Here is a 25,021-nt window from a genome sequence, read left to right on the forward strand (position 1 = left end):
TCGATGAAATCACGTAATTACAATAAATACGTTTGTTTGTTTGTTTTTAATTGTTTTTTTTGTGTTGTGGTTACATTTATGTATTTGCGTGACTGTCGAATCTATTGTGACCTGCCTGCTAAGGTAGGCTAGCTTCACACAGCAGCAACTGCAGGAGCTTCGCTGAGCAGTGGACACATGTCCGTGAACCGAATAACATAACAGTGGCGCCGAGAGAGGAGGCATAATCAACATGTCTCGTCATAGAAATGTTCGAGGTTACAACTACGATGAAGGTAGATGGCAAAAACGGTTCTCATTTAAGTGCCGCGGCAAGGCCTCAAAGAGCTAAACCAGTTAGCTGTTTACAGCTAAGCTAAAGTTTACAGTTACTCAGTAGCTGTAGCGGCTAATGCTAGCTCGTTTAACTGGCAAGATCCCATTGCTGTCGTGTCACTTGGCACCTAGCATATGGTAAATTGTCCTATAACGACAGTAATTACTAATACCCACGCAAACCCAAGATTTTCGATTAACGTTATAGTGAAAAAATTTGATGTGAGGTGTATGTAACTACTAAATTTACTAATGTTTACTCAGGTTATTGCTAGCTACTTGCCTAGCTTGCTAACAATCCAGTGTTTTGTTTGTGTCAATAACACCAGATTCCTTACTTCTTTACATTCAAATCTTCCAATCTCTGTAAATAAAGCTTAGAGTTAAGCGATTAGAGGAAAATCTCCAGGTTTCCAGTGTGCAGTGGCATTCATAAAGTTGCTGACAAAGCAAAGTCGCAGCTGGCATAAAGGGACTTTACTGCAATTGTGTATACGACTGTTTGTGTGAGGCACAACAAAATGAGCAAAGGTATCCATCTAAGTGTTGGTCTTTTTTTTTTCTTCTTTTTTTTCAGACTTTGAAGATGATGACATGTATGGACAGTCTGTGGAGGATGACTACTGTTGCATTTCACCAGCAACAGGTTGGTTAGCATTGATGCATAGTGAAGATGGAGCAGACTAATTTGAATCTGTCTGAAGTTAAGCATACACTGCATTTTCAAATAAATAACTTTTTTTCATTACACTCATTGATAACAATAGTTGCTTACATTTCCAGTTTAAGTTTGAAAATATGCAACATTAAGTAGACATCATATATGATAACGTATAATCTACTATTAAAATTAAATGGTTTTGGCTTATCTAGCAAATCAGTTCATCTACTCACGTCAAGAAAGACATGCACCAAGGGAAGAGCCTTTAGAGGAGGAAGAATTTGAAGATGAGGCTGTCCCTGTGTCCCCTACTGTCAACCAGAATCTCAACCCTCTTGATCAAGGTAGTATTTTTGAGCACACAACTGCGGCTCAGAATATAAACATTTCTCAACTTGTTTTTTGTGTTTTTACAATTAAAGGTTCCATGCACCAGTTCATTTTGTCCTTTAAACTTTTGATGTCTTTTTTTCAAATTTGTGCTTTTTGTATGGATCACAAATCTATTGCGTGTGTCCAATGTTTGCTGTACTCTTTAGCCAAGCTGTATTCCTGTCTGGACCACATGCGGACTGTGCTGGGAGATGCAGTGCCGGACTCAGTCCTGACCCAGGCAGCCATAAAATGTGGATTTGACCCACAGAGGGCACTGGACGCAGTACTGTCTGAAGACACTAAAACCGCTCCAGTTACCAGAAGTACAGCTGAAGAGACTGGTACAGTAGAGCGAACTAACCAGGACAAAGCGCCGCAACCACAAAGAACCAAACAAGAGGCTGTGGCTGACAAAGGTACACCTTGAGTGGGTCAAAATAAAATTGTTTCACTGATTAAGAACAAAATAGGTCACTGCTGCTAGTACTTCTATATAAATATGTGTCGTTATTGGGTGTATGGAAGCCTAACAGCCAGTAGTGTTCTTTGTTGATTTCACACAAATTTGTATAGTGATACAAATGTTTAACAAAGTGCCTTCTTTCTGTCTTTTTTTTCTCTTTTTTTACTAAATGATTGATTTGACTTCTGCTCTGTGGTCCCCCTCACCCCTCCTCTTCGACAACTGCACTTGGCTTTTGTAAGGTAAGGAGCCTGCTTGTCTGCTTCTCACACAGACATGACATCCAAGGCACATGAAGCCAACACACATGGGCACAAACATGCACATCCACATGTACCCGAACTAAAAGCACCCAGCTTATGTGACCTCTTATCTCAACCAAATGCCGGCAGCTGTGAAAAGCAGGATTTTAGCCTTAAAAACATTAGCCCAGGTGTTAGCAGTGGTGGTAGTCTGGCACAGCTCATCTCTGAGCACGAGCAAAAGAATAAGGGGTCAGTAGTAGCTGACACAAGGCAGGGCTTGGACGTTTCCTCATTCAACAAAGGACTAAATGCAACAATAACAGCATCCATTGTGTCTAGTCAGAGTAGTATTTCACTGGGAGCTTTGGCATCTTTAAAGACGTTATCAGCATCACCGGCCTCTCCTCCCGCCATCCTTTCAGTTTCACTCAGTAGTCTATCGCTAAACAACCCCAAGACAGCATCTGCAGGCTCTTCTATGGCTGCTCCTCCTGGATTTGGGAGTCTCAGCTCTGTTGTGCAGAAAAATCAGCAGTCTGTTGGGGTTGGAGGCAAAGCCATGCTGGGTGGTTCAAAGGGTAGCCCGACATTGGCCGATTTAATCCAGGAGCACTCAAATCGAAGCCCAGCTTTCAGTAACTCTCTCCTTACTCCTCAAAGCAGCATACCATCTGCAATGTTTCAGGGAATGGCTGCACCAGCGCAAACACTATCCCTGTGCGAACTTGCTTCCCAGCACCAAAACAGAAAGAAGAGTTCCCCTCAATCACAAAGCACTGAAAGACTAGCGAATGCTCTCTCCTCATCAAAAATAACTAGCATCACTCCCCCATGTCTGGCTGGCACTGTCTCATTGTCCCAGCTTGCCTCGCAGCATTACAGCAACAGTTTCTCAACTTCCCCCAAGCCTTTCAGTTCTGAATCTCCAGAAAATGCACTGAAGCAACCACCTGGTCTCTCTGAGCAGTTCTCTTTGTCACATATGGCGTCTGAACACAAAAGCAAAACCTCAACCACCTCAAATGGGTCACAGTGCTCCCTCACGTCGCTCTTTTTACCAGCAAAACCAGAGAAGACTGGCATGTCAGAAGAGAGTGCTACAGAGGGTGGTGCCAAGTGTGAACTCGACCACAGACCATACCACCAAATCTTCAGACAACCTAAACCAGGTCACACTATTGATCTGACTTCACTGATGGCCCAGTCACATGGAGAAGGTCTCCATCAGCTTGAAAGTGACCTCCCATCACCCATGTCTCCAGCTGCTTTTGCATTGGGGTTGGATGTTTCCGTTTTTGCAAAACCATCAGTGTTTGCGATTACTCTGTCTGTTCAGACTAGCAGAAGACAAAAGAGGATGAAAAATGTACTAAAGGGAAAAATAAAAGGTCAGAGGAGAGCAAGTTATTACAAGGCCTTCCTCTCTCAGTCGCAGGAGAAATCCAAACAGCAGCTTCCCACACTTTTGCCGATTGTACCTTTCCGCTTCGACACCCCTTCGCCTGATGACATCGTCCGTGCTAATCAGCGGAAAGCTTTCACCAGGTAGCCACAAGGAAAGCGCTTAATTCAGTTGCATCTACCTTGGTGCTAACTCGACTTGCTTTGAATGAGAACCCCACTTCTATCTGGGCCCTTTTGCTCTTATCACTGAACTAAACCCAGAGATGCAGCACTCAGGGTTGCAAGTCTGCACTCATTTATGGGGAGTAAAGGAACTTTTGGGTCCAACAAAATGACATGCTGACTCTGATCACTGGTTAAAAAAATAATAGAAAGAAGATTATTCAAGCATTTATGTATTTTTTTTTAAGTGAACACATACAGAACAAAGAGAAATGAACTCACTCTGGCAGCTTAACAATAATCTTAGCTAACCCAAGCAAACCTTCAAAGAACAATTTAAGTATTTTAGGAACTTTTAGAAAGATCTTTGTTTCTTATTGCTGTAGTTAGCTTTCTCTCCTTCATTTTAAATGTAGTCTTATTTTTGTATGCTTCGAAGGCCAATGGCTTTTTAATTTTTTTATGATCACAGCAAAGAGAAAGTTCATGTATACTCTAGATGTGACTTTTTTTCTGAGCTGCATGAACCCTCAAAAGACAAAAGAGGTTGACTTTGTTTGCAGGTGTGCTGCAGCTATTGGAATATGGATCAGTTAACCATTGTACTGGTTTACTGCTGCCTGTGTTTGAGATCATGGGTTTGACTTTTTGGTTTAGAGGACACCTGGAGATTTTCCCATGAGGGAAGAGGAACACATACGCATATGCGTACAGACACACAAACGAACACACAAAGACAAGCAAAATCTTTTAACTGTTAAATATTGAAAAACTGAGGTTTTTTGCATGGAAGCACTATATACTTTTACAATACTTTTACTGAATTAGTCAAAGTGAATGCCTTCATACTGTAGTAAAAGATTTTAATTTCGTTTTGTATACATGGGTTTAATTTACACTGGGTGTGTCTTCGCACACTGCCAAAGGTTAATTTGTCTGTTTCGAAATAAAGATGATTGAATTTATGTGCTCTGAGTGAACCTCTGTCTAGTCTTCTCCTTCAGTTTTTGTGAATGTGCGTGTTTCGCAACACGTTTTTTGGCTTGTTGTAAGGAACTAATCCTACCTAATGAATTAAAAGTGCTCTATTTTAATGTATAATTGTATAGTAAAGTGCCAGTACAGGACAATAAACAGTTGGTCATAGTGGTATCTTTACCAGTTAACAGAGCATTTGCCTGTTTTTAAAGAGACATTTTTATAAAGAAAACATTATTGTTTATCTGCAGTAAAGCTTCCATTTTTAAACGGTTATGCTAAAGTGTCTTGAGGCATTTTTGGTTTTGACACTCTTGTTTTTTACTGATTCATTGTTGTTTTAAGTGTGGGAATTCATGTTGGTAGAAGAGGAGTAAACGTCATGCAGGTGCAGAGAGTAAACTGGACCCCCGGGGTGTCTTCCAGAAAGGAGAGCCTGAGGGAGATGATAAATGATAAAGGACAGTTAGTGTTAACAATAGCAAGATAAACATTAGAGGTGAAACAGGTTTTTCAGTGTACAAAGCTTGCAGTCCTTGGAAAATGGTGTTTGGAAATAATTAGATGCCCTGGATGTGTTGTGGTCTGTTTTGTGTGAAAAGGTGCAGGTCCAGAGTGTTTTTATAGTGTTTTTTTTCAGGGAATCGAGAAATGAACAAGTTGTTATTAGCAAGTGGTTTTGTCCAGCAGCTATTTGTCCTTTTTTCTCAAGGGGAGCCGCTGTGTGGGTTTGTGCAGGAAGCTGCACTCTTGGAGAAAATGTCAAGCCAAGCACATGTCGACTCTGCACAGCAGCCGATAGACTGCTGTGCCTCTTATACACCACCTACGTAGGAAAATCTGATCAAGCCTCTCAACTTTCACAGCTTTCTCAGCGGCTGTGACAGATCAAATCCTCTTTGTGTCTTTACAGGCTCTGCATTTCTTGCAAGGCATATATGTTGCACAAACTATGATTGGTTTTGAAGTGGTGCCAACTCTGTGGAAAATACTATGTTCTAACAAGTGGTCAAAAATAAGCAGATGCACTTGGACTTACATGCGTCAGTATTATGTCTTTTTTGTGGTGTGTGTTCTGTTAAAGGGCAAAATGGAAAATTTTGCATTCAGAACATTTGACCTCGGTGCTGTGGTTGAATGCAAGACAAATCCTAAATGTCTTTTTTTTTTTTTTTTTTTTTTTAAAAACATGCAGCTGGCATGCACAGTAGTTCCCCAAATTTGTTAACAGCTACACTTTCCCAGGAGTTAACATGCTAGTCCTACTACTTCCTAATACCAATTGTGCAAATATATATATATATACTGTACTAAGTAAACATGTTACACATTTAAACGACCACATATTACTTATAAATAAAGAAATCTTTGTTAGGAATATTTGACTTACAAATCAAGGAATCTCTCTGTTCAGTATTTACTATGCAATCATTGTCACAAAATGTGATTTTGAATATGAAATTGTTTGGGTGAGTGGTTCTCATACTTTGCCTGAAAGCTGTTTAGCGGTTTCCAGTAGCTAAAAAAAACTTTGAAGGCACTCACTAGCTCTTTTTCTGTCCCAAATATCAGCTACTAATATGAGCTGAGACAGTAAATATAACTCTATTTTAAAGTTTTGTCAGGGTCCAGGCTGTGGTAAGATTTTATAATTAGATTTTATTTGTGTCAGGTGGAGGCATGTGTGTATGCAGGCACGTGCAACGAACAATCTAATTGCTTGTGGTCCTGTGTTTTGTTTTGTATTTTCCCCCAAGCAGTGGAGTTGCTGTCCAGGTAACAGAGTACTCCTCGATGCATAGGCCCATATCACCAAGCCTTAGGCTACATCATTTTCTGATGTGCACATCCCAGAATTGTAACAGTAGACTTGACACAGACCTCAATAACTGTGATAGGTCTGTGTGGTAATAATGTATGTTGCAAACCTAGTAAGTGAATTAGTAAGATTATAGCTCTGTAAAACACGATATAATAGGCTGTAATTATATCTCACTTCCTTATTTTGCTAATTTACAATTCTGCCAGTGTAAACAGTGTAAACATATAGTTTTTAAATTATACATGCGTAGACTCTGGTGTGTCTTTAGTTTTTCTATCTTCCTGCATTTCAGTAAATGTATCTTGATCACGATTTGATTTTTTCAAGTCTGGCATTGACAGCTCAGTTTGACTCATGATGGCAGACATACTAGCTAGGGCTGTGCCATGTGGTATTGTATTGTAATACAAGTATAATAGTAATTTATTTTTAAATTTAATGCCAGGCGTTTATGTTTCTTATTGCATCCAACCAGGGGACAAACTCGGGCATTTCTTAGAGCCACATGTGCGCTTTCGATTGAATATTTGAAAAGGAGCTGCTTCAACAACCCTCTAACAAAGAAGAGGGTTGTTGAGAAAGAAAGAAAACTGAAAGAAAACTATTCCAGCTAAAGGTGGAAGCAACAAATAAATGTGTTTCACCACTTGAGGCAGAAACAACCCGTCAAGTACAAGAAAGTTCTACAAAGGAAGAGATGCTAGCAGGGATGATCGTCCCAAATGTCAGCAAATGACTCCACCGAAAACTGCCTGAACACTTGCTAATTATGCTCCATACGACAGTAAGAGCAAACGGTGGATGGAAATTACTGATGTGGTTACACAGTGGAAAACCAGGGCTTTAGGCAACTGGTTTAAAAGCTCAAACTGGGATACAATATCCCATGTAGAAAATATGGTTGAATTTGTTTGTGTAACAGTGCTGTGCAGCTCTTGCAGTGTGAGTTATTGTTAAAGTGTTAAGTGGTTATTTTCCACTTAAATGATCCAGGGAAAAACCTGATAGGCTAGTTTTCTGCTTACAGTTGACTTATGCTGTGCCACTACAATTCTGTAATATCGTGATATAATTTTGAGACTATAACGTCCGCCCCTAATACTAACATGTCAGTATAAATCCAACAGCATTGCCCGCTATGGCCAGGCTTCAGTGCAATACATGGGATTGGACAGACTGTAGTATGCCTGGGCGACCTGCCTGGACATATCATTTGCCCAGACATATATTGGTAACATGCCCAAGCAACACACCCAAGAAATCCATGCTATGTGTTGGGGGAAAAACTGGATAAAATGCCTTTCAGTGAAACAAACAGCAGCAGGGAAGTTTTTAGTCTCATCTAACTGCAGTTACCGTCAAACTATGTGACCAAGTGCTTCTTTTCAAGTTTGGATCTCATTTAGTTATTGCAGTTATTGTTTGCAGATGGGGAGTGTCATATAGTAAATCCTATATGCTTTAGCAGAATGCTACTTTTTATGCCAAAGTCTGCTTAGCTGCATGAATTATTAAATGACATTTATATTTTTTGTTTTCCATTCAGACATGCTCTAAATTTGCAAAAATTGGGATAAAATGTGGAAAATGTATGTCTACGAGGAGGTGTTTATTAATAATATAGCTGTTAGGCTCTATGCATTCCTGACGATGGCAGAAAAGATTACAGTCACCCCTGCTGTTGTTGTTGTTGGGGATTTTTTTTCATGTTGGCAAAACAGTTCAGCCTTAAGTTGTGTGCAAGCCCTTGCATATTATTCAGAACATACACTTCTGTTTAACTGCTCATTAATACAAATATCTAATCAGCCAAACACATGTCATCAACTCAATGCATTTAGGTATGTAAACATGGTTAAGACAATGTGCTGAATTTCAAACTGAGCATGAGCAATTTGAAATCATCTCAGACTGGTTTCTTGAACATCAGTTTTATTTTAGCTCTAGTGGCCTCCGCAGTCAACAGATCTCACTCCAGTAGAGCACCTTTGGGATGTGGTGGATCGGGACATTCTCATCAAGGATGTTGGGATGTGGATTCAACAAATCTGCTGCAACTGTGTCACGCAAGCACCTCAATATGGACCAACATCTCTGAGGAATGTTTCCAGCACCATGTTGAATCTATGCCATTGAGAATTAAGTCAGTTCTGAAGAAAAAAAAGTGGGTCCAAACCAGGGTTAACAAGGTGTACCTTGTAATAAAGTGTTGTTAAAACCATATTTAAGCAGCTTGTTATAAATGGTAAATTCAGATTTCTAGGCTCTCCCAATCACTATCAACTTTTGCTTAAGCTAAAACTTCTGTAGTTTTATTCTTAAAGCATTACATGTAGTGTATGACCCTTTGACCTTTTTTTGGTGGTGGGAGGGTTGTTAAGTTGTGGTTTTGGGATAACTTAACAAATGTGCATGAAAAAAGAGTCACAGTTTCTTAAAGTAGTTAAGATTTGAAATGTTTCTCCAACTAGTTTTATATGAAACACTGTAGCAGAAAAATAAGTCATCCAGTGGCAATTACTCTATAATGTAAAAGTGCAGAAAACAACATACAGATGACAGAGTACTTAATGTAGGAATATAATTATGACTCAAAATGTAGGTTTGAACAGGAATAAGGTAAAAGCTTATGTACAGTAAGCCTTGAGAATGTGTGTACTTGAGTCCAGCCACAGTACAATGTGTCATTTCAAAACCTCACTATCGTTACTATCATTACCCTGCTTGATGCATGGTGCTGTTAAAGTTGGCATAGAGACTTTATTTTTCCATGCGGGTCTTTTGGTGTTCTTTCTGCAGAAGGGGCAGATGTGCAGTCATGTCCGTCATTAAAGTTCACTTCTAGATTCCTCAAACAAGAAAGCACTGAACAACAATGTCACTTAAAATAGATTGACATAGTTATTTCTTTCTCTTTTTTTAGACAACAGTGTAAACCACAGTGTACATTAAAGTTGTAGGTTGTCGTGCTGTAGGTCAGAGACTTTAGTCTCTTTATAGACCTGTTTTGAACTATAAAAACACATTAGGTGAGAATTTCAAGTAGCTTCTGGGACTAAAGGTTAACTGCTGAGTAGGTGGAAGTCACAGATGCAGATATATATATTTTATGAAATCTTCGATTGTGGTACTGACACTGTGGGTCTGTATGACTCATCGTGAAAGGGGTCAGATCCTACTCATAGCTTTTGCCTCCACCAGCAGTCTCTTTTTCATTCATGTTTCCATCTATTTTTCAAACATGAATGAAGTTTGACTCCCAGATTGTCGCATTGAGAATAGATCCACAAGTTTAGGGTAGAAGATGGACTAAATTTAAACCGAAGAACACCATGGATTTTTATTCCAACCTTTATGGTTGAAATCATGTAATTAACAATAGATTTAAACTGGTTTACATATATTCTTAATTACTAATTTCCCTTTTTTCTTTTTTTGTAACAATACAAATTAGAGTTGAAACTGGCACACTGGCGCAGATTCAGAAATGTTAGGTGACTCACTTCAAATATTCCCCTATTCCTCCCCACTCCCACCCCTGTCTCTCTTTAGATATTTTGATATAAAGTCGACACACCTTATGTCTCATAGGCTGTAGCGGCCTCAAGTGGTTGGTGTAGTCTTTGCCCCACCCCTCACCTTTTCTTTTGTCTGCACTGCGTTTCTGTGTTTAGACAGACAAGGGAGGGTTGATTTGCATATCCTGGGTGCACTCCCTTTATTCTGTCATGAATAAGATGACTCACTTACTCATTCAGTCACACTAAGGGTCCCCTATAATAGAGAAATCCTGGATAGAAGGATACCATGTGTTTACTTACCAGTCCAAACAAGGTAAAAGATCCTGCTCTGCGCCTCGGAGCTATATCGCGCCGAATCATTTTTCTCATGTTACCATCCTGTTTGGAAAAGTGTTGCAGTGTTTTGACAAAGCAACATGCACAGTTAATAATGGGGTTGGCATTTGCTTAAGAACTTGAAGGAGTACAGCAGAATGTTTGGTTTTTCTTTTTCTTTTTGAAAAAACTAATTTCTTAAAAAAAGCAAAGAACCCGTCACATACTTTAGAGCATGATGTATTTTTTTTTTTTTTATCACAATGTGTATTGGTAGATTGGTAGAGTTTCCCAGTTGTCGTATCATTCTTACTTGCTCTAATGAGGCAGTGTTAGCCTTGTTTCCAAAAACAGTTGTGACTCTTATGTGAAACATGAATAAGAATGAAATCAGTTGACCATAATTTGAACTACTGTCAAATCATATTAATCAATTGATTGAATGAAAAATGATCCTGGTCCAGAATCTGTATATACCATTTACAGCTGTGCAGGTAATCCAAATGCACAAACCCACACCGTCTCTGTACCATCATGGCTGCTGGCCTGTTTTTTTTTATATACTGACAGACTGTCAGTCGCTGTCTGTCAAGGACCCTGTCTCGGGGCCTGAAGCTCAGTATTGGTATTTGTAAATTTTACATTGTCCTCAGTACTTGGTATTCTGCATATAGACAGCAATAACATTTGGTAGGTGTACAATTTACAAAGCACCCCTGCACTACAATGTCACGCCCTTTATTGCTTAAGGATCACAGCTATAAGGTTTACGGCCTTACATATAGAGAGTCCTCTATATTTTTGATTTTATACACCAAAGAAAATGATATATAGTTTTATTTTGCACTGCTATCTCAACTATTTTGCTAACATTCATATTTTAAAAGGCAATATCATTTCCCAATTTGACCCTTAATGTTTTATCTTTGTACCAATTTCAATTAATATGTAGGTTTTTGGGTGATTTGCAATTGACTGGATTTTACAGAGGGCTCCAACTCCTTTAGATACAGAATTGTAAGTGATTTTCAAGTTTTCAAGTGGCCTGATGTCCTGTTGACACAGGTGGTAGAAACCTCTGTGTCGCTGAACAAGGACCAGAAAAGCCCCCAGCTGCACGAAGAACCAAAATTCCCCAGAGAGTACTTTTTCCATCTCATGTTGCTGCTTACTGCAGGACAGGTGAAACTGAAACAGTAGATTTCATATGACGGTGGTGTTTTTAAAATTGCTGTAATTTAATCGCAACGGTGGTACTTTTTTGAATCTTTTTCTTTTGTCGATTAGATTTACCTGTCATTTCTTAAGTGTAGTTTTTCAGTTTTTATCTCAGTTGTTGCAAGCTCTGCTTTGGTTGTCCCCTTTTTCCACATTTAAGTAGATATGGATAAGTGTGTGGGAATCAACAGTATGCAAATGCCATTAACTTAAAAAGCCTCACTAGAGTGTGGTGAGCTGACTTGTGTCGCAATGTTTCTGAGTGAAAGGGACTTTTTCTCTAATGCAGAGCAAGTCATTCAGAGAGTGTTTGGTTAGAGAAAGTCCATTAATATTCTGTTGAATCACACCTCTTTCCTCTCATTTTCCCTCAGGGTATTTTTTTATGATGAATAAAAGGTATAAACATGCAAGGATTGACAGAGTTGTAATGTTTTCATAAAATTCATGCTAAACAAAAGCTAGAAGATGAAGGTATATCCACTGTTTTTTCACTCCAACACATTATAGAAATGCTGAAGGAAGGAAATGCTGGGGGGTTGTGTGGGAGTTTATCCTATTTTGATACAACAAGGAAAGGAACATAAAATAAAGACTAATAGAAGTGGCAGTTTATTAGATCTTAGGCCCTTTTCACCTTGTAGCAGTTCAGGCTTTCTGTTGTGCATATATGGACATATTTTCTTTTTAATCAGTCGTTTGTGCGTGTGTGATAATGGATGCATTCACTTTCAGTGCTGCACTTGCTGAGGTGACACCTTTTCAAAAGATTCATTCTGCGAAATGCTGTGTCACACTGATCTATTTACGTGGAGACGGGAGGCAACGGCCACTTCTGAAATTAACCCTTTCTGAACCAGGATGTCACTGCCGCGCACAGACACACACTGTGTGCAGTAGGCTTGGCTGTGCAGCCCAGTCTAAATGAATCAGAAACGGGTTGATATGACTGGGACCGGTGGCCATTTGGGACTGGGATGACAAAGCAGTGACCTCAACAAGTCTCACTGCTGCATAATATGAACTAGCAATCAGATAGATATGAGGCTCAAAGTGCAACTTACTGCAATCTGCACTCTTACTGCTCTCAAGAATATGCCAACGTGCAACTATAACCAGTAAAATAGTCATTACCTGAATCTGTTGGACATCACTGATGTGTGCATGGTTGTTTTAGAGTGTTGTAAAACATTATCTTCAAGCAACTTAAAGGAGTCCAGACGCTTTTCTTTGCAATCTCCTTTGACTACGATGACCCGGATGACTGAGAACCTTCACAGACAAAACTATCTACTTAATAACACAATAAATATTGACATTATTTCTCTGGACTGGTTAGACACATCTGAGGTTTGAAGCTGCTCCACTCACTTACTCTGATAATTGTTGAAAGATTGAATCTTAATGTCTTTTAGTTTAGCTAATATTTCTATATTAACCTTGATCTTAGTGCATGCCCAGAAAAGTCTAGATGTAAGCGACCACAGTGGAAAAAGAAACAAACGGAAAACCTTTTTCTCCTTGGAGAAAGTGTGAGTCATGGAGGCCTTTGTTTGCCTTTTTGTGTCTCTTATTTTTCTCAGCTAAAAGCAGAGATGCTTCTCACAATAAACTGGACTCTGAAGTTTTACCAAAAGTGGCCCGCATGACCGTCTCTGGAAAGAAGCAGACTATGGGTTTTGATGTTCCAAGGTAACTTAACCCTTCCCCTGTTGTCATGTTCAGATTGTTCTCTTAAAACAGTAAAAAAAAAAGTTATTTGACTGTGATTTAAGCCTTTAGCAAAATTGGGATTTCATTTGAAGCAAAAGCTAAAGACTGATCTGTTTGGTTAGAAGGAGATTAGAGCTTGCGAGACATAATTTTCACTTGTTGCAAAGAAGCGTATTCACACTTCAATTTCTCTTCTCAGCACAGGGGAGAACGGTGTTGTCGTCACAGCTACAGAAGCTGCCTCCAAACGCCCCGAGACGCCATCTAAAGGGTCCAACGGGGACGAGCCCGTGACCGGTCCCACCCCGAGCCGTTCATCTGGGAAGGCACGGCAGGCCATCAATATCAAAGCTGAGCTAGAGAAGAGACAAGGGGGCAAGCCTCTGTTAAATTTGGTAGTTATAGGTAGGCTGAAAATACTAATATTAATGCTCCACCTTTATGAACTATTTTGTTGACCACTCAGTTAAATAGTACTTTAACATTTAACACTTTGGGGTATTTTGAATGCATGCAAATCCAAGTTATACGTTAAAAGAAGAGAAAGATCAGCAGTCACAGTGCTTCGAAATTTGGGAGTATACACAAAAGTATGCTGAGTGGGAGTTCCTTTTTTTTTTATTTTTTTAAATCGGGCACTTCTTGGGTTGAGTTGGTTTTTCCCCTCATATTCTAGAACCTGTGTTCAGTGCCTTGATATTTCGATTTACAGTTGGGCAGTTAATCATATTGAAGATCTCTTCTTGCTGCCCTTGTTTGGTTGGCTGTGCCTATGTCACCGTTGAATGTAGTAAATGAGTCGAGCTTCAGACCAGCTCAGTTGCTCAATCATTATTTCTCATTCTCAGTTACAGCAGAAAAAGTGACTTGGTAGTTTCAGAAGTGCAGATGATTCTAGTTTCCCACAGCCTATGAAACCTTTCGTTTTACCACGATACCCCCCCCCCCTCCCCCAGAACCTTCGATCCTTCTTCCCATTTCTTTCTACCCCCCTTGCCACTTGTGCAATTCTACTTATTTCCTTCTCCCATCTGTGGCTTCCCTTTGCTGTTTTATCATTTTCAGTTCTCCCACCTGCCTTATCATTCTTAGCACATTCTTCCTCTTTTCCTTATCTGTCTATCCCTCCCTCCATTGCTCGTCAGAGTCCTTTAACACTCCCCGCCCTTAGAGGCTATTTTCTTTTTGAATGACTTTCTTCCTCAACTCGGCGCTATGATTACAGTGCTAGTCCTCTCTCTACAGGTCACGTGGATGCGGGTAAGAGCACACTGATGGGCCACCTGCTATATCTGCTCGGCAATGTCAACAAACGCACCATGCATAAGTACGAGCAGGAGTCGAAAAAGGCAGGAAAAGCCTCCTTCGCCTATGCTTGGGTTCTGGATGAAACGGGCGAGGAGAGAGACAGGTATATATTGACTATGAAAGTGCACACAAAGTGAAAGATGCGTGCACAGTTATTACATAATAATCAGCAAATTTATATTTGCAGAGAAAATGTGCATTGATTGTTTTTAAGGACATATTTTTATTACATAACATTATATTTATTACTCCAAAAAAATGTTTGCCTATATATGCATTCCAAGTTGAGGGTAAAATCAGATTTATTAGCTCACAGGTAACTACTATTATGCTAAAAGATGTGAGATTCAACTTGGAATCTTTTTTTGCTCAAGCTTCTTTAGATTAGAAAAGCCTTGTTGAGTTATCGATGCAGTCGGTCAGTCTTGCTCTGGATGGATGAAAAGGGTTAATTTGTTACAAGAAAGCTGTTTTTCCTACGTGACATGGAATTTTTATTTCGTACACAAGGCATTTATCATAAAGAAATATGTGTTAAAAAATCTGTCCCTGCTTGCACTCTGTTGTTATTATCAGAATGAAACGGAAGCGAAATACGGCAGAAACAGAAAGTGACATGGGTGGGAATCCATATTCAACTTATCACTAAGTTCTGAAGCAGATGCGTAATACTTACGAGCCTCGCCCACCAGACGTGCAGTTACACAGGAAATGACCAGGACTTTAAATCTGGATTCCCTTATAAGGCCTTCCAGCCACTTTAGCACGCTATTAACATCTAGAATTTTCTCATATTCAAGTGTATCAAAATGGTTAAAAAATGAATTGTTGGCTTCCCCCCCCCCCCTTTTTTTTGTGCTTCAGAGGTGTTACAATGGATGTGGGCATGACAAAGTTTGAGACAAACTCTAAAGTGGTGACACTGATGGATGCACCAGGACACAAAGACTTCATCCCCAACATGATCACAGGAGCTGCACAGGTATAACATGAAAAGCTCTTCAAACAGCCTGATCAGTACATGTAAATCAAGGCTGTGAGTGAGATGTTGCTAGATGTTGGTGGGCTGCATATTTACAGTTTACGAATGATCAAAATGGACGTGCCTGATGAAATTAAAGTGCTGCAAAAATACAAAATCAGACCTCATAAGAAGAGGGTACAGATGAATATGAAGGAGTGTAAGTAATGAAGTTAGAAAGCTACATCTATGTACAGGTTAGTAATCAGAAACTGTGAAAAGTGGCTTGAATGCATCTATAATTTATGAGATGAATAATAAATATAATGTGATAATAATGAAGGGGATACAGTTTGAAAAATACCCATTTCAGTAACCTATGTGCTCAGTAACCTATTTCTAAAAAATAGATTGCTGTTTATCGAATCTTCTGCTGTACTCTACTCAATCCATTGGTTAGCTGCAAATATGACTCAACCATTTAAACAATTCTAACCGATCCTAAAACATTTTTCTGACTTTGAAAACTTCTCGATTAAAATGGCCGCTTTCCCTCCTTCCGCACCCTGACATCTTGAAATAACTTTGGTGGTTTTGGGTGTTGGTATCGCAAGGTGTTTTTGCAGGCATGGGTGTGCTTGTCTGTGTCTGCTTTGGGGAGCTCGTGTAATTTCTCTTTTACCATATGACTGTCCTCACATTTACCTCTTCATGTAGTGACTAAGGGGTTTCTGCTGTAAGCAAATCAAGGTGACAGTGTGTCATGTACTTAGGAGGATATTTTTCAATGTATTTTCTCAAAATGAATAGAAGTTTCTGTAATGCCACCTGCTTATACTTGTATATAATATAAAAGTATAAAATATTTTGTCATGAAACACTTGGGGCATTCATTATGACCAATATCAGTAATAGGGTTTCCCCCGTCAGTCAGCTGATTTAATTCTTTTTATTTAATGTGCTTTAGCTATAAATTTGGCTTTCAGGGCATGCTCTCTTTGCAATCTCTTCCTTGTCTGTTCAACTTTTGACTGTTTTTCTTTTTGCATAAGATACTGTGCCATTTTTACTTAGTTTACTAGAGTTTAGAGGAGAGCATCCAGTTGCTGTGACGCATGTGTTCAGTGCAGCATCTTAACGCTGGCTTACACTCGACGTGAAATGTCCAAACTGTGATGTAGAACATGGCTTCAATTAATGTTAAAAGAAAGAAATGGTGACACAGGAGGAGGCACGGCTAGAAGATGAGCCAGCAGGCAAAAATCTAAATTTCCACACAGTGTAAGTAACTCAGCACTCACCTATCCCAGTGGTGACATTAAAAGGTTTACACAACATGCACTTCATGCAGTGATTTTCTCAGGAAGTGCATATAAACATCAAGGGTTAAGTCGGTGCACTTTTGCTACTGAATCTTTGATGCATCCCTTGATATACATGCTCAAAACTGATTACAGGAAAAAAAAATGTGGTGAACAAAAACAAGATTTTGGCTTTAGATTGTGATGCTTGGAGTGGGTGGAAAGCTGAAGTAATTGCAGTTTTTCACAAGTTAAATGTGTTTTCCAACACTGAGAAATTTCCCGGGCCTGTTTTGATGCTGTAAAAACTCAAAAAATGCTGAAAGAAAAAATAACAACAGAAAATAAAAAACGGAAAATTTCATTCTTTCATTAACTTGACGATAAAATTTTACATGCGATAATCAAATATTCTAAAAAGAATTGTACGAAACCTCCCATCAGTGCTCTGTTCTGTATTGGCTCCCTGCTTCTCACTTTCCGTGTGTGTTATTGGTGTGTGTGGAAGGGCAGGGAGGGCTCAGAGAAGAGCCATGGCTCCAAATATGAATTACTATAAGCAACAACAAAAAGAGCCCCTAAGACTTGAGGGTAGTTTATGCACAATATATAAGCAGGACCTGTTCTGAAAACATCAGTGCTGCTCATGTGAAAATCTGATAGCATTGCAAATGCTTTCTAAATGTGGAAACATTAGCAGTGGTTTATAAAGTTACAAACAGAATATGTTTTGAAAAATTTACAGTGTGTGGTTTTTATTTTAAGTCTGCCTCTGCAGAAACGTATGCATGCCAATCTCAACACCCCTTCGCCTTACTCTCTCTCTCCAGGCTGATGTGGCGGTGCTCGTGGTGGATGCCAGCAGAGGAGAGTTTGAGGCGGGTTTCGAGGCAGGTGGTCAGACCAGAGAGCATGCCTTGCTGGTGCGTTCGCTGGGTGTCACTCAGCTGGCTGTAGCTGTCAACAAGATGGACCAGGTCAGAGCTTCTGCACTAAAACGAAGCACTGTGGAGGCATTTTTAAGACCAACTGTTTTTTTACAGATGAACAATATGAGTGGCAGTCTTTTTGTTTTAAGCAAATAAGCACACAGTCCTGCAGGTATGTTTAAAAATTAACGTTGAAAAAAATGTTCAGCTTGTCCAACCTTGGCTGAACCCAGCAAATCTTGCTAAGGTATCTTTTTTCTTTGTTGCAAAAGTTGTGCCCAGAATCTCCCTTTTCTGTTGTGGGGCCTGTTGTGTATAGATGGATAAATCAAAGAGTTGATTGGTCATCATTGCTGTAGTTACCAGGAAACTCAAAGTCAGTGTCATGACTATAATAATTCTGCAGTTTTGAAGATCAGTGTGAAAGTTGACACTGTACATTTCAGTGCAACTAAAAAATCTAATGTAATCTATCAAGAAAAGGCCTGGTAACAGATTGAAATATGGTGGTGTGATGGTGGTGTGATGTTCGGTAAGCGTTACATGCAAATATATTTAAAGAAATGTAATATCTGGCATCTGAAGGAATTTTAGAAAAGTGGGTCAATATTTTAGCCTGTCACTGTTGAACTAGTACTGCCCAGCTTCAGCTTAAGGTGGTATATCTAACCTGTGAGACTGCGGGTGTACTTGGTTGACCATATGCAGGACTGCATAGACAGCACTGCAGTCTAAAAGAAGTTACTCTATTTAAAGTTTTTTTTTTAATTTTTATATATATACACCTTCTGAATGTTGAAGACCTTAACAGGAGAGAATAAGGCCTTAAGAAACTGTGTGTGTGTGAGATTGTGTTTTTGTTTTTGTTTCCTATAATCACTGGCATGTTGGTGACACATTTCCATATCAAAGCAGTGCTGAAGGGGAAACTCTGTTTCTTTGTGTTTTTCCTTTTTCCTGTATGTTCGTTTACACATCAGGTGAACTGGCAACAGGAGCGTTTCCAAGAAATCATCTCGAAACTTGGCCATTTTCTCAAGCAGGCAGGATTCAAGGTGAGCCGGCACAAAGTCTGAGGATTATTATATAGCTCTGCATCTGTATAATATTTTGGCTGTGAGTAAATATTTGCTCTCTTTCTTTGATTCCGTGTTTATCTGCTTTTCCAGGAGTCTGATGTTTTCTACATCCCCACCAGCGGCCTGTCAGGAGAAAACCTTGCCACCAGGAGCTCAGTGTCACAGCTCACCTCTTGGTACTCTGGGCCGAGCCTGCTGGAGCAGATTGGTAATACACTTTGGCACGTCTCGAGCTGCCGAGAGCGTTTATTGCCTTTTGACTCAAGCTACATTTTCACTCTCTACTTTTCTAAATGTGTGATCTGACGTGATGAGTCATAAGTTTTGTTTCCTAAGAAGGTTGACTGCACTACCAATGCCCAGCTATAGTTATAGAGCAGGATTAAATATTTCAAAAGCTTTATTTAAATTGGAACATAAGTCAGTAGACTAAACTCTTGATTTAACTGTCTTTATGTAAATCTAAATATATTGCCCTGAGAAAGACAGTCCAAATTTAAGGACGTTTCTCTTAAATCTGTTAAATCCTGGAGTGCCTGTGTGTTTGCAGCACTTATATTTTTGTCAAAAGAAGTTCACCCCTTTGCAGTTCTGCTCTCACTGTTCTTGAAGGTATGCAGAAAGAAGAATTAGTCATATGTATATCATCAAGTTTGACAACTTGAAATTCATCTTGCTGTTAACTAATGCAAGGAAAACCCTATAATCACATTAAGAGCTGCAGGTATTTACTGTAAGTTGTTTATTTCCATAGGCCTCAGTCACACAGGTCTATAGAGTGGTCCTGTGAGCTACAGGGAACAATCTGTTTTACCCAACCAGTTGGCCAATAGTTGCTGGAAGTTGCTAGGTGCCTTACTAAAACCCCCTTCTAATTGCTTTGAATGCTTTGATTGCTAAGAGATTGCCACGCTTGCCCATAATTTGCATGGAAGACGCAGACATGACCACAAGTACTCCCACCTACACCGACTGTGGAGACTGTTTGTCTTTGAATTAAAAGCTGTGCCTTCCTGCTGCACTAACTTTTACTTTGACTGTGAATATTTTCTGTTTCTGGTTTTTGTCACTTTTTTTAACTTATATATCACTTGGTGTTTGGTTTGCGAATGGTTGCAGGCAAGTTGACATCTTCCATGCTAACTATAGGCAAGAGTGGCAATCTGCCAGCAGCCGAAGGCAAAGGGTTTATAGTGTAGTGGTGGTTACATTTATTATATTTAATTATTGAATGACTCCTTCCTTTCTTTGGGTTGGCACAAGTGTTAAAACACCAGATGGAAAACCTAAGACGCTTCGCAGCATCGAGTTAGGGTTTAATAATTTTAGCACTGAATGTGGATAATCTAACCAGGTTTACACGTTGCAGCTGCAGCAGTGTGTTTTTGTGCAACTTTTTTTCTTGAAATGAAAGCTGCAGAATCCATGCATTCTGACTGTAAGCTTGCTGCAATAGACGTGACTTACTTGAAAATGATTCACGCAACACCGCCTGACATGTGAAGTTTAGCTTCCATAGAACTGACATCTGTTTCAAAACATTCAACATCCAGTCTCAGTCTGCTTACAGAGAACATGATTCACCGGCAATGGTCACTGGACAGCTCATGTTATTTACCAGCATTTTACCGCTACTCATTGTTTACTTCCTCTTTGTTGTTTTTTTCCCCACTGAAGATGCTTTCAAGGCCCCTCAGAGGTCTGTAGACAAACCTTTCAGATTGTGCGTCTCCGATGTCTTTAAAGGTAACGTTAAATATGGAAATGGGCCCTTGATGTCTATTTTCTTAATGTCCGTTTTCATTTCTCCAATTTGTGTTTGATTGCTGAGATTTCGCTGACGTTGGATTTTCTCTTCCCAGACCAGGGTTCAGGCTTCTGTGTTACAGGAAAGATCGAGGCTGGTTATATTCAAACTGGAGACAAAATACTGGCAATGCCTCCAAATGAAACCTGCACTGTCAAAGGTATGCACTCATGTGCTTTTTTTACCTCCCCTCTTTGTTAAATGAAATGTCATTGGGGTGGGCTGAAAAATAAAATCCTTATACGGCTCGGTTTTTAGTATCTGTACTAAAAACTATCAAATGAGAGCTCAATTATTTTTTTTTATCTCAAAGTCTGTTAGTCATGGTTTGACATTAATACAACAAAGCATCACTCAACACCCACTGCACAGATGGAAAGTTTATTTTTGGCAGCCATACAGTGAATTTCTGTAAACCTGAAGGGAAACAGATTGATAGCATCTCACAAAAATAATAGTTTGATATTAATAAGAAGTAGAAAAACATGCGTACATTATGCAAAATCACAAAGAAAACAAACGTAAGCCTGATGTCTGCTTACATGTGGACCTTTTTTGTGTGCATCTGCTGGTGTGGATGAGTGGTAAACACTGCCACCTTAAGGCGAGTTGGGGAACAACACTGTGCTCTTTGCACTGCAGGAATTACTCTACACGATGAGGCTCTGGACTGGGCTGCAGCAGGAGACCACGTCAGCCTGACACTCACTGGCATGGACATCATTAAGATCAAGTAAAGAATTAATTGCTAAGGATGTGTTAATATAAAACTGAATTAGTATTTTTAGATATTTCTTAACAACGGTAATTTATAATTTATATTTTGCAGTACATATAAGTATTGAGGTCTGGTTTACAGTGTTTTGATTAAATACAGACTTCGTTTATTTTGCTTGTAGGGTGGTTTTTGTTTTTTTTATTGTACTTTATTTTTCAAACATATTTTCTGACTGCTTCCTTCCAGTATGGGCTGTGTGTTCTGTGATCCCAAAGAACCTATTCGAGTTTGCACTCGATTCAGAGCTCGAGTCCTCATTTTCAATATCGAGATCCCCATCACACAAGGCTTCCCAGTAAGTGCCAACAAAGCTCTGCTTTTACACACAGATATACCTAAACAATTCTGCCAAGATTTTAGTGATGACAATTGCATAATTATGTTATGTGAAACGGCTCTTTGCACAGTTGTATGTGCTTTAACTTTAGAAATGTGTGCACGCTTGGTGTAGGTACTGTTGCACTACCAGACAGTCAGCGAACCCGCCACCATAAGGAAGTTAATTAGTGTTCTACACAAGAGCAGCGGCGAGGTCCTGAAGAAGAAACCAAAGTGAGTTTGGAAAATAATTTATCATCATTTTCTATCCAATTATGCACGGCAGCATTTTTGTTTCTGTTTATTGTGTTGTTAGGAGTGTTTTTTATTATTTGCTTTGTTTATGGTAGCGCTGAAGCTTTTCTCTGAACTTGGAAACAATGAATAGCCTTCAAAATAAAATGTTCAAGGTACTGCCTTCCAGCGCCTTAATGTCAATGTGTGGGAAGTGTGGTTAGTTAAGTAGGAAATTTCTTTTTCCTAAACAAAACTTTACACGAACAGTAGTTTGGATATTTACTGTAGATGCACATACACTGCTCAAAAAAAGAGAAAAAAAATCATCACAACATAACACAAAGCATCATTTTTAGCTGCTTTGGCGTAAATGAAAGTGAGAAGTGTTCAACTGGAGCGGAAACGACAAAACGGCCCCCAGAAAGGAGGTTTTGCAGGTGGTGGCCATAGATCATTGCTCTTGCCTGACCCCTCATGACTGATTTATTTTTCTTTTAGTTGTGCCTCATGCTAGCTCGCCCAGGTTGGCACAGTCTCAGTAGTGTGGAGGAGATGCTAGGCAACGGGCAGTTTTATAAAGAAGGCTGGACAGGCCGTTGAAAGGCCTTAACCCAGCAGAAAGTCTGGTGTGAGGGGGAACAGGAGGAGGAGCGCTGCCAGAGTCCTAAAAAAAAACCTCATGTGCATTTTTTTATCACAGACTCCATGAAGGTGGCAGGGAGGGCATCCTGTAGTGGGACCTATGGTCATAGCTCTGTTGCCTCTCCAGTGCACCTGTTGTCATTTTCATTTATGCCAGAGCAGATGGAATTGATGCAAAATGGTTTATGCTTCCTAACATCTGGACGTTGAGTTTTCAGTGCGAGAAACATTTCACCAATCATCCAAGTGACTTCTTTTGTCTCAGCTGACTGCAGGTTTCCCCAACTTTATTAAGTCGACTTGTACCACAAGCCAACACATATAAATCAGTATTTAAGGTTTGATTCTCATCCTCCACTGGAGCACAAACTCGGTGTCATCAGGACGCTACTACACAGAGCGAACACAATCCCCAGAGACACTGTGAAAAACGAAGCAGATGAACATCATATCAAAAAGCCCAGAGTAAATGTGGTTATCCCAGCTGGACATTTGACAAAACTGGGAAAGGCTTTCAAATCCCACCACAAGGATCAGGCTCCCAGCTGCAAACAGAGGAATTTAGTGTACGCTGTTAACTGCCAGGAGGATTGCTGTGTATATATATCAGGGAAAACGAGTCCTAAGCAGACCTACAGGCCAGTGGACATTGTTTCAATGATGAACATGTACACATCATGGACAGGGGGGAACGCTCTTTTGAGCGGGGAGTCAAGGAGGCCATTTACGTGAAAAGGGGCCATCTCTGAATCGAGGAGGTGGCCTTAGGGTACATATTTCACCATCTTACAATGCTGTGATCGCAGCCATTCCCCAACTCTCTGTGAATAATACTGGTGGCTATTGGTCAATGGTCATGACAATTTGCATATTAATGATCAGGAAACTGACCTCATGGCCCATTGTTAGTCATTATTAGTCAGTAGTTCTACTTTCAGTCATTATGCAAATATGCTGTTTATGATGTTGGGAAACCTGAAGTCAGCCGAGACCGAAGAAGTCAGTCAGATGAGTGACAAAACATTTCTCCACTGAAAATGCCACCACAAGATGGCATCGTATTAACCCCCTTTTCGCCATAAAGTCAAGTTCTTGTTAGAATATTCAAATTCATGTCACGCTGCGTCTTGTGTGTCTCTTCTGTTGAGGTGTTTGAGTAAGGGCATGAATGCCATCGTGGAGATCCAGACCCAGAGGCCCGTGTCATTAGAGCTGTACAAAGACTTTAAGGAGCTGGGCCGCTTCATGCTGCGATATGTTGGCTCTACCATCGCCGCGGGGGTTGTCACTGAGGTAATGAGTTGGATCCTGTGGCAAAATATTCCCACTTCCCCCGTTTAATAAAGTACTCTTACTCCATTTAATTTTTCTTTCCTGCAGATCAAAGAATGAAGACCATTTCTGCCGACACAGAGCCAGCTAGCCTGACCTTGCTCTGGAGACTGCATGCAGCCAGAGACAAAGTGCAATTCAAAGAGATCAAAGAAACGCCGCTCATGGAGACAGAGCGTCTTATTCATCCATCCATTTATCCAATCAGTGTAGCAGCTGCCCCACCTGTCTGCCCTGAACATCACTAACTGCACAGATACCAAGTGCGTGGCAAGATGTCACAAAATAAACTCCCAATGCATCCGCCAGCTCTCACATGTCAACTCAGTGTTGCTGAGCATCCTCCTCAGTCATACAGGCGCACTACCCAGCTCCTGCTCACTCCACCTTTATCTGTCAGTAAAGCCTGTTGCTCTTGAATTGATTCCACTTGATTAAACCAATGTTTTCTTTAGACTCTGAGAGACCGATCCTACCCTGCTGAGCATCTCACAGTGATGAGTTTAACTGTGTTGTTTTTGAAGGAGCTGTAATAAATCGGATAACACTGACTTTTATTTAAGGAGTGAAAGAACAAGTCCATGTTTTTCCCCTCTCTGCTTCTATGCATGAGGGGTCAGCACTGGGTTTACACTGCCCAGTTTTCCTTGATGAGGCTTTTCTAATCAAAACTAAAATTAACTATTGTAACTAATGTAACTAATGTTACGTTATGTGGGACTCTAAAGGGCAACATAGTATCTTTTTTTTTAAAAACTAGAACTATTTTTTTTAATTTTAATTTTAATAACCGAAGGGATGAAGTTTAATGCATTCAAATGTTTACTCTAACCAGGGTGGAGTAGTTTAAGAACAAAAAAGTGAAAATTATCATTTCCACTTGGAGAAGGCATTTCTCATTTATGGTGAAACAATTATTACTGATTTTCTTCTGCAAATCAGCAGAAAGATGTTGTTTGAAGACCTGGTTTGATTTCCCTCTTTATTTCTTTTTCTTTTTTTAAACAAAGGCTCATCTTAGTGCAGTTTGGGGTTCAAAGAGTTGTATCATTTCTGTGCAAAAAAAAAGAAAGAAGAAAAAATGCAAAATGAACATGACATCAGCAACTTGTGGTTTGAGTTTTGATTTCTGCATCT

The 25,021-nt window shown here is 39.8% G+C and overlaps 1 protein-coding gene across 2 annotated transcripts; it reads left to right on the top strand.

Annotated features, from left to right (window-relative positions):
• Nucleotides 1-24,991, top strand: hbs1l (HBS1-like translational GTPase). Of its 2 annotated transcripts, XM_085132904.1 has the most exons (18): nt 37-275; nt 893-961; nt 1,189-1,320; nt 1,516-1,767; nt 13,063-13,171; nt 13,392-13,597; nt 14,438-14,603; nt 15,365-15,482; nt 17,593-17,739; nt 18,672-18,746; nt 18,861-18,978; nt 20,448-20,516; nt 20,633-20,737; nt 21,220-21,310; nt 21,542-21,650; nt 21,807-21,907; nt 23,701-23,845; nt 23,933-24,991. In XM_085132904.1, the coding sequence occupies exons 1-18, from the start codon at nt 233-235 to the stop codon at nt 23,942-23,944; spliced, it is 2,067 nt and encodes a 688-aa protein (XP_084989030.1). In that variant the 5' UTR covers nt 37-232; the 3' UTR covers nt 23,945-24,991. The 2 variants fall into 2 exon arrangements, with proteins under 2 accessions (XP_084989031.1, XP_084989030.1); XM_085132905.1 differs by lacking the exons at nt 13,063-13,171; nt 13,392-13,597; nt 14,438-14,603; ... (9 more) ...; nt 23,701-23,845; nt 23,933-24,991 and adding an exon at nt 2,062-8,548 and having other exon boundaries at nt 1-275.
• The last annotated feature ends 30 nt before the right edge of the window (nt 24,992-25,021 follow it).

The sequence above is a fragment of the Neolamprologus multifasciatus genome, chromosome 15 (assembly GCF_963576455.1).
Source record: "Neolamprologus multifasciatus chromosome 15, fNeoMul1.2, whole genome shotgun sequence".
Taxonomy (NCBI): domain Eukaryota; kingdom Metazoa; phylum Chordata; class Actinopteri; order Cichliformes; family Cichlidae; genus Neolamprologus; species Neolamprologus multifasciatus.

Excerpts from the sequence above, each read along its gene's own strand:
- hbs1l (XM_085132904.1), top strand. The coding sequence starts at position 233 with ATGTCTCGTCATAGAAATGTTCGAGGTTACAACTACGATGAAG. Across the intron at positions 276-892 it reads AGGTTACAACTACGATGAAG|ACTTTGAAGATGATGACATG; the intron begins GTAGATGGCAAA and ends CTTTTTTTTCAG. Across the intron at positions 20,517-20,632 it reads CGTCTCCGATGTCTTTAAAG|ACCAGGGTTCAGGCTTCTGT; the intron begins GTAACGTTAAAT and ends TTCTCTTCCCAG.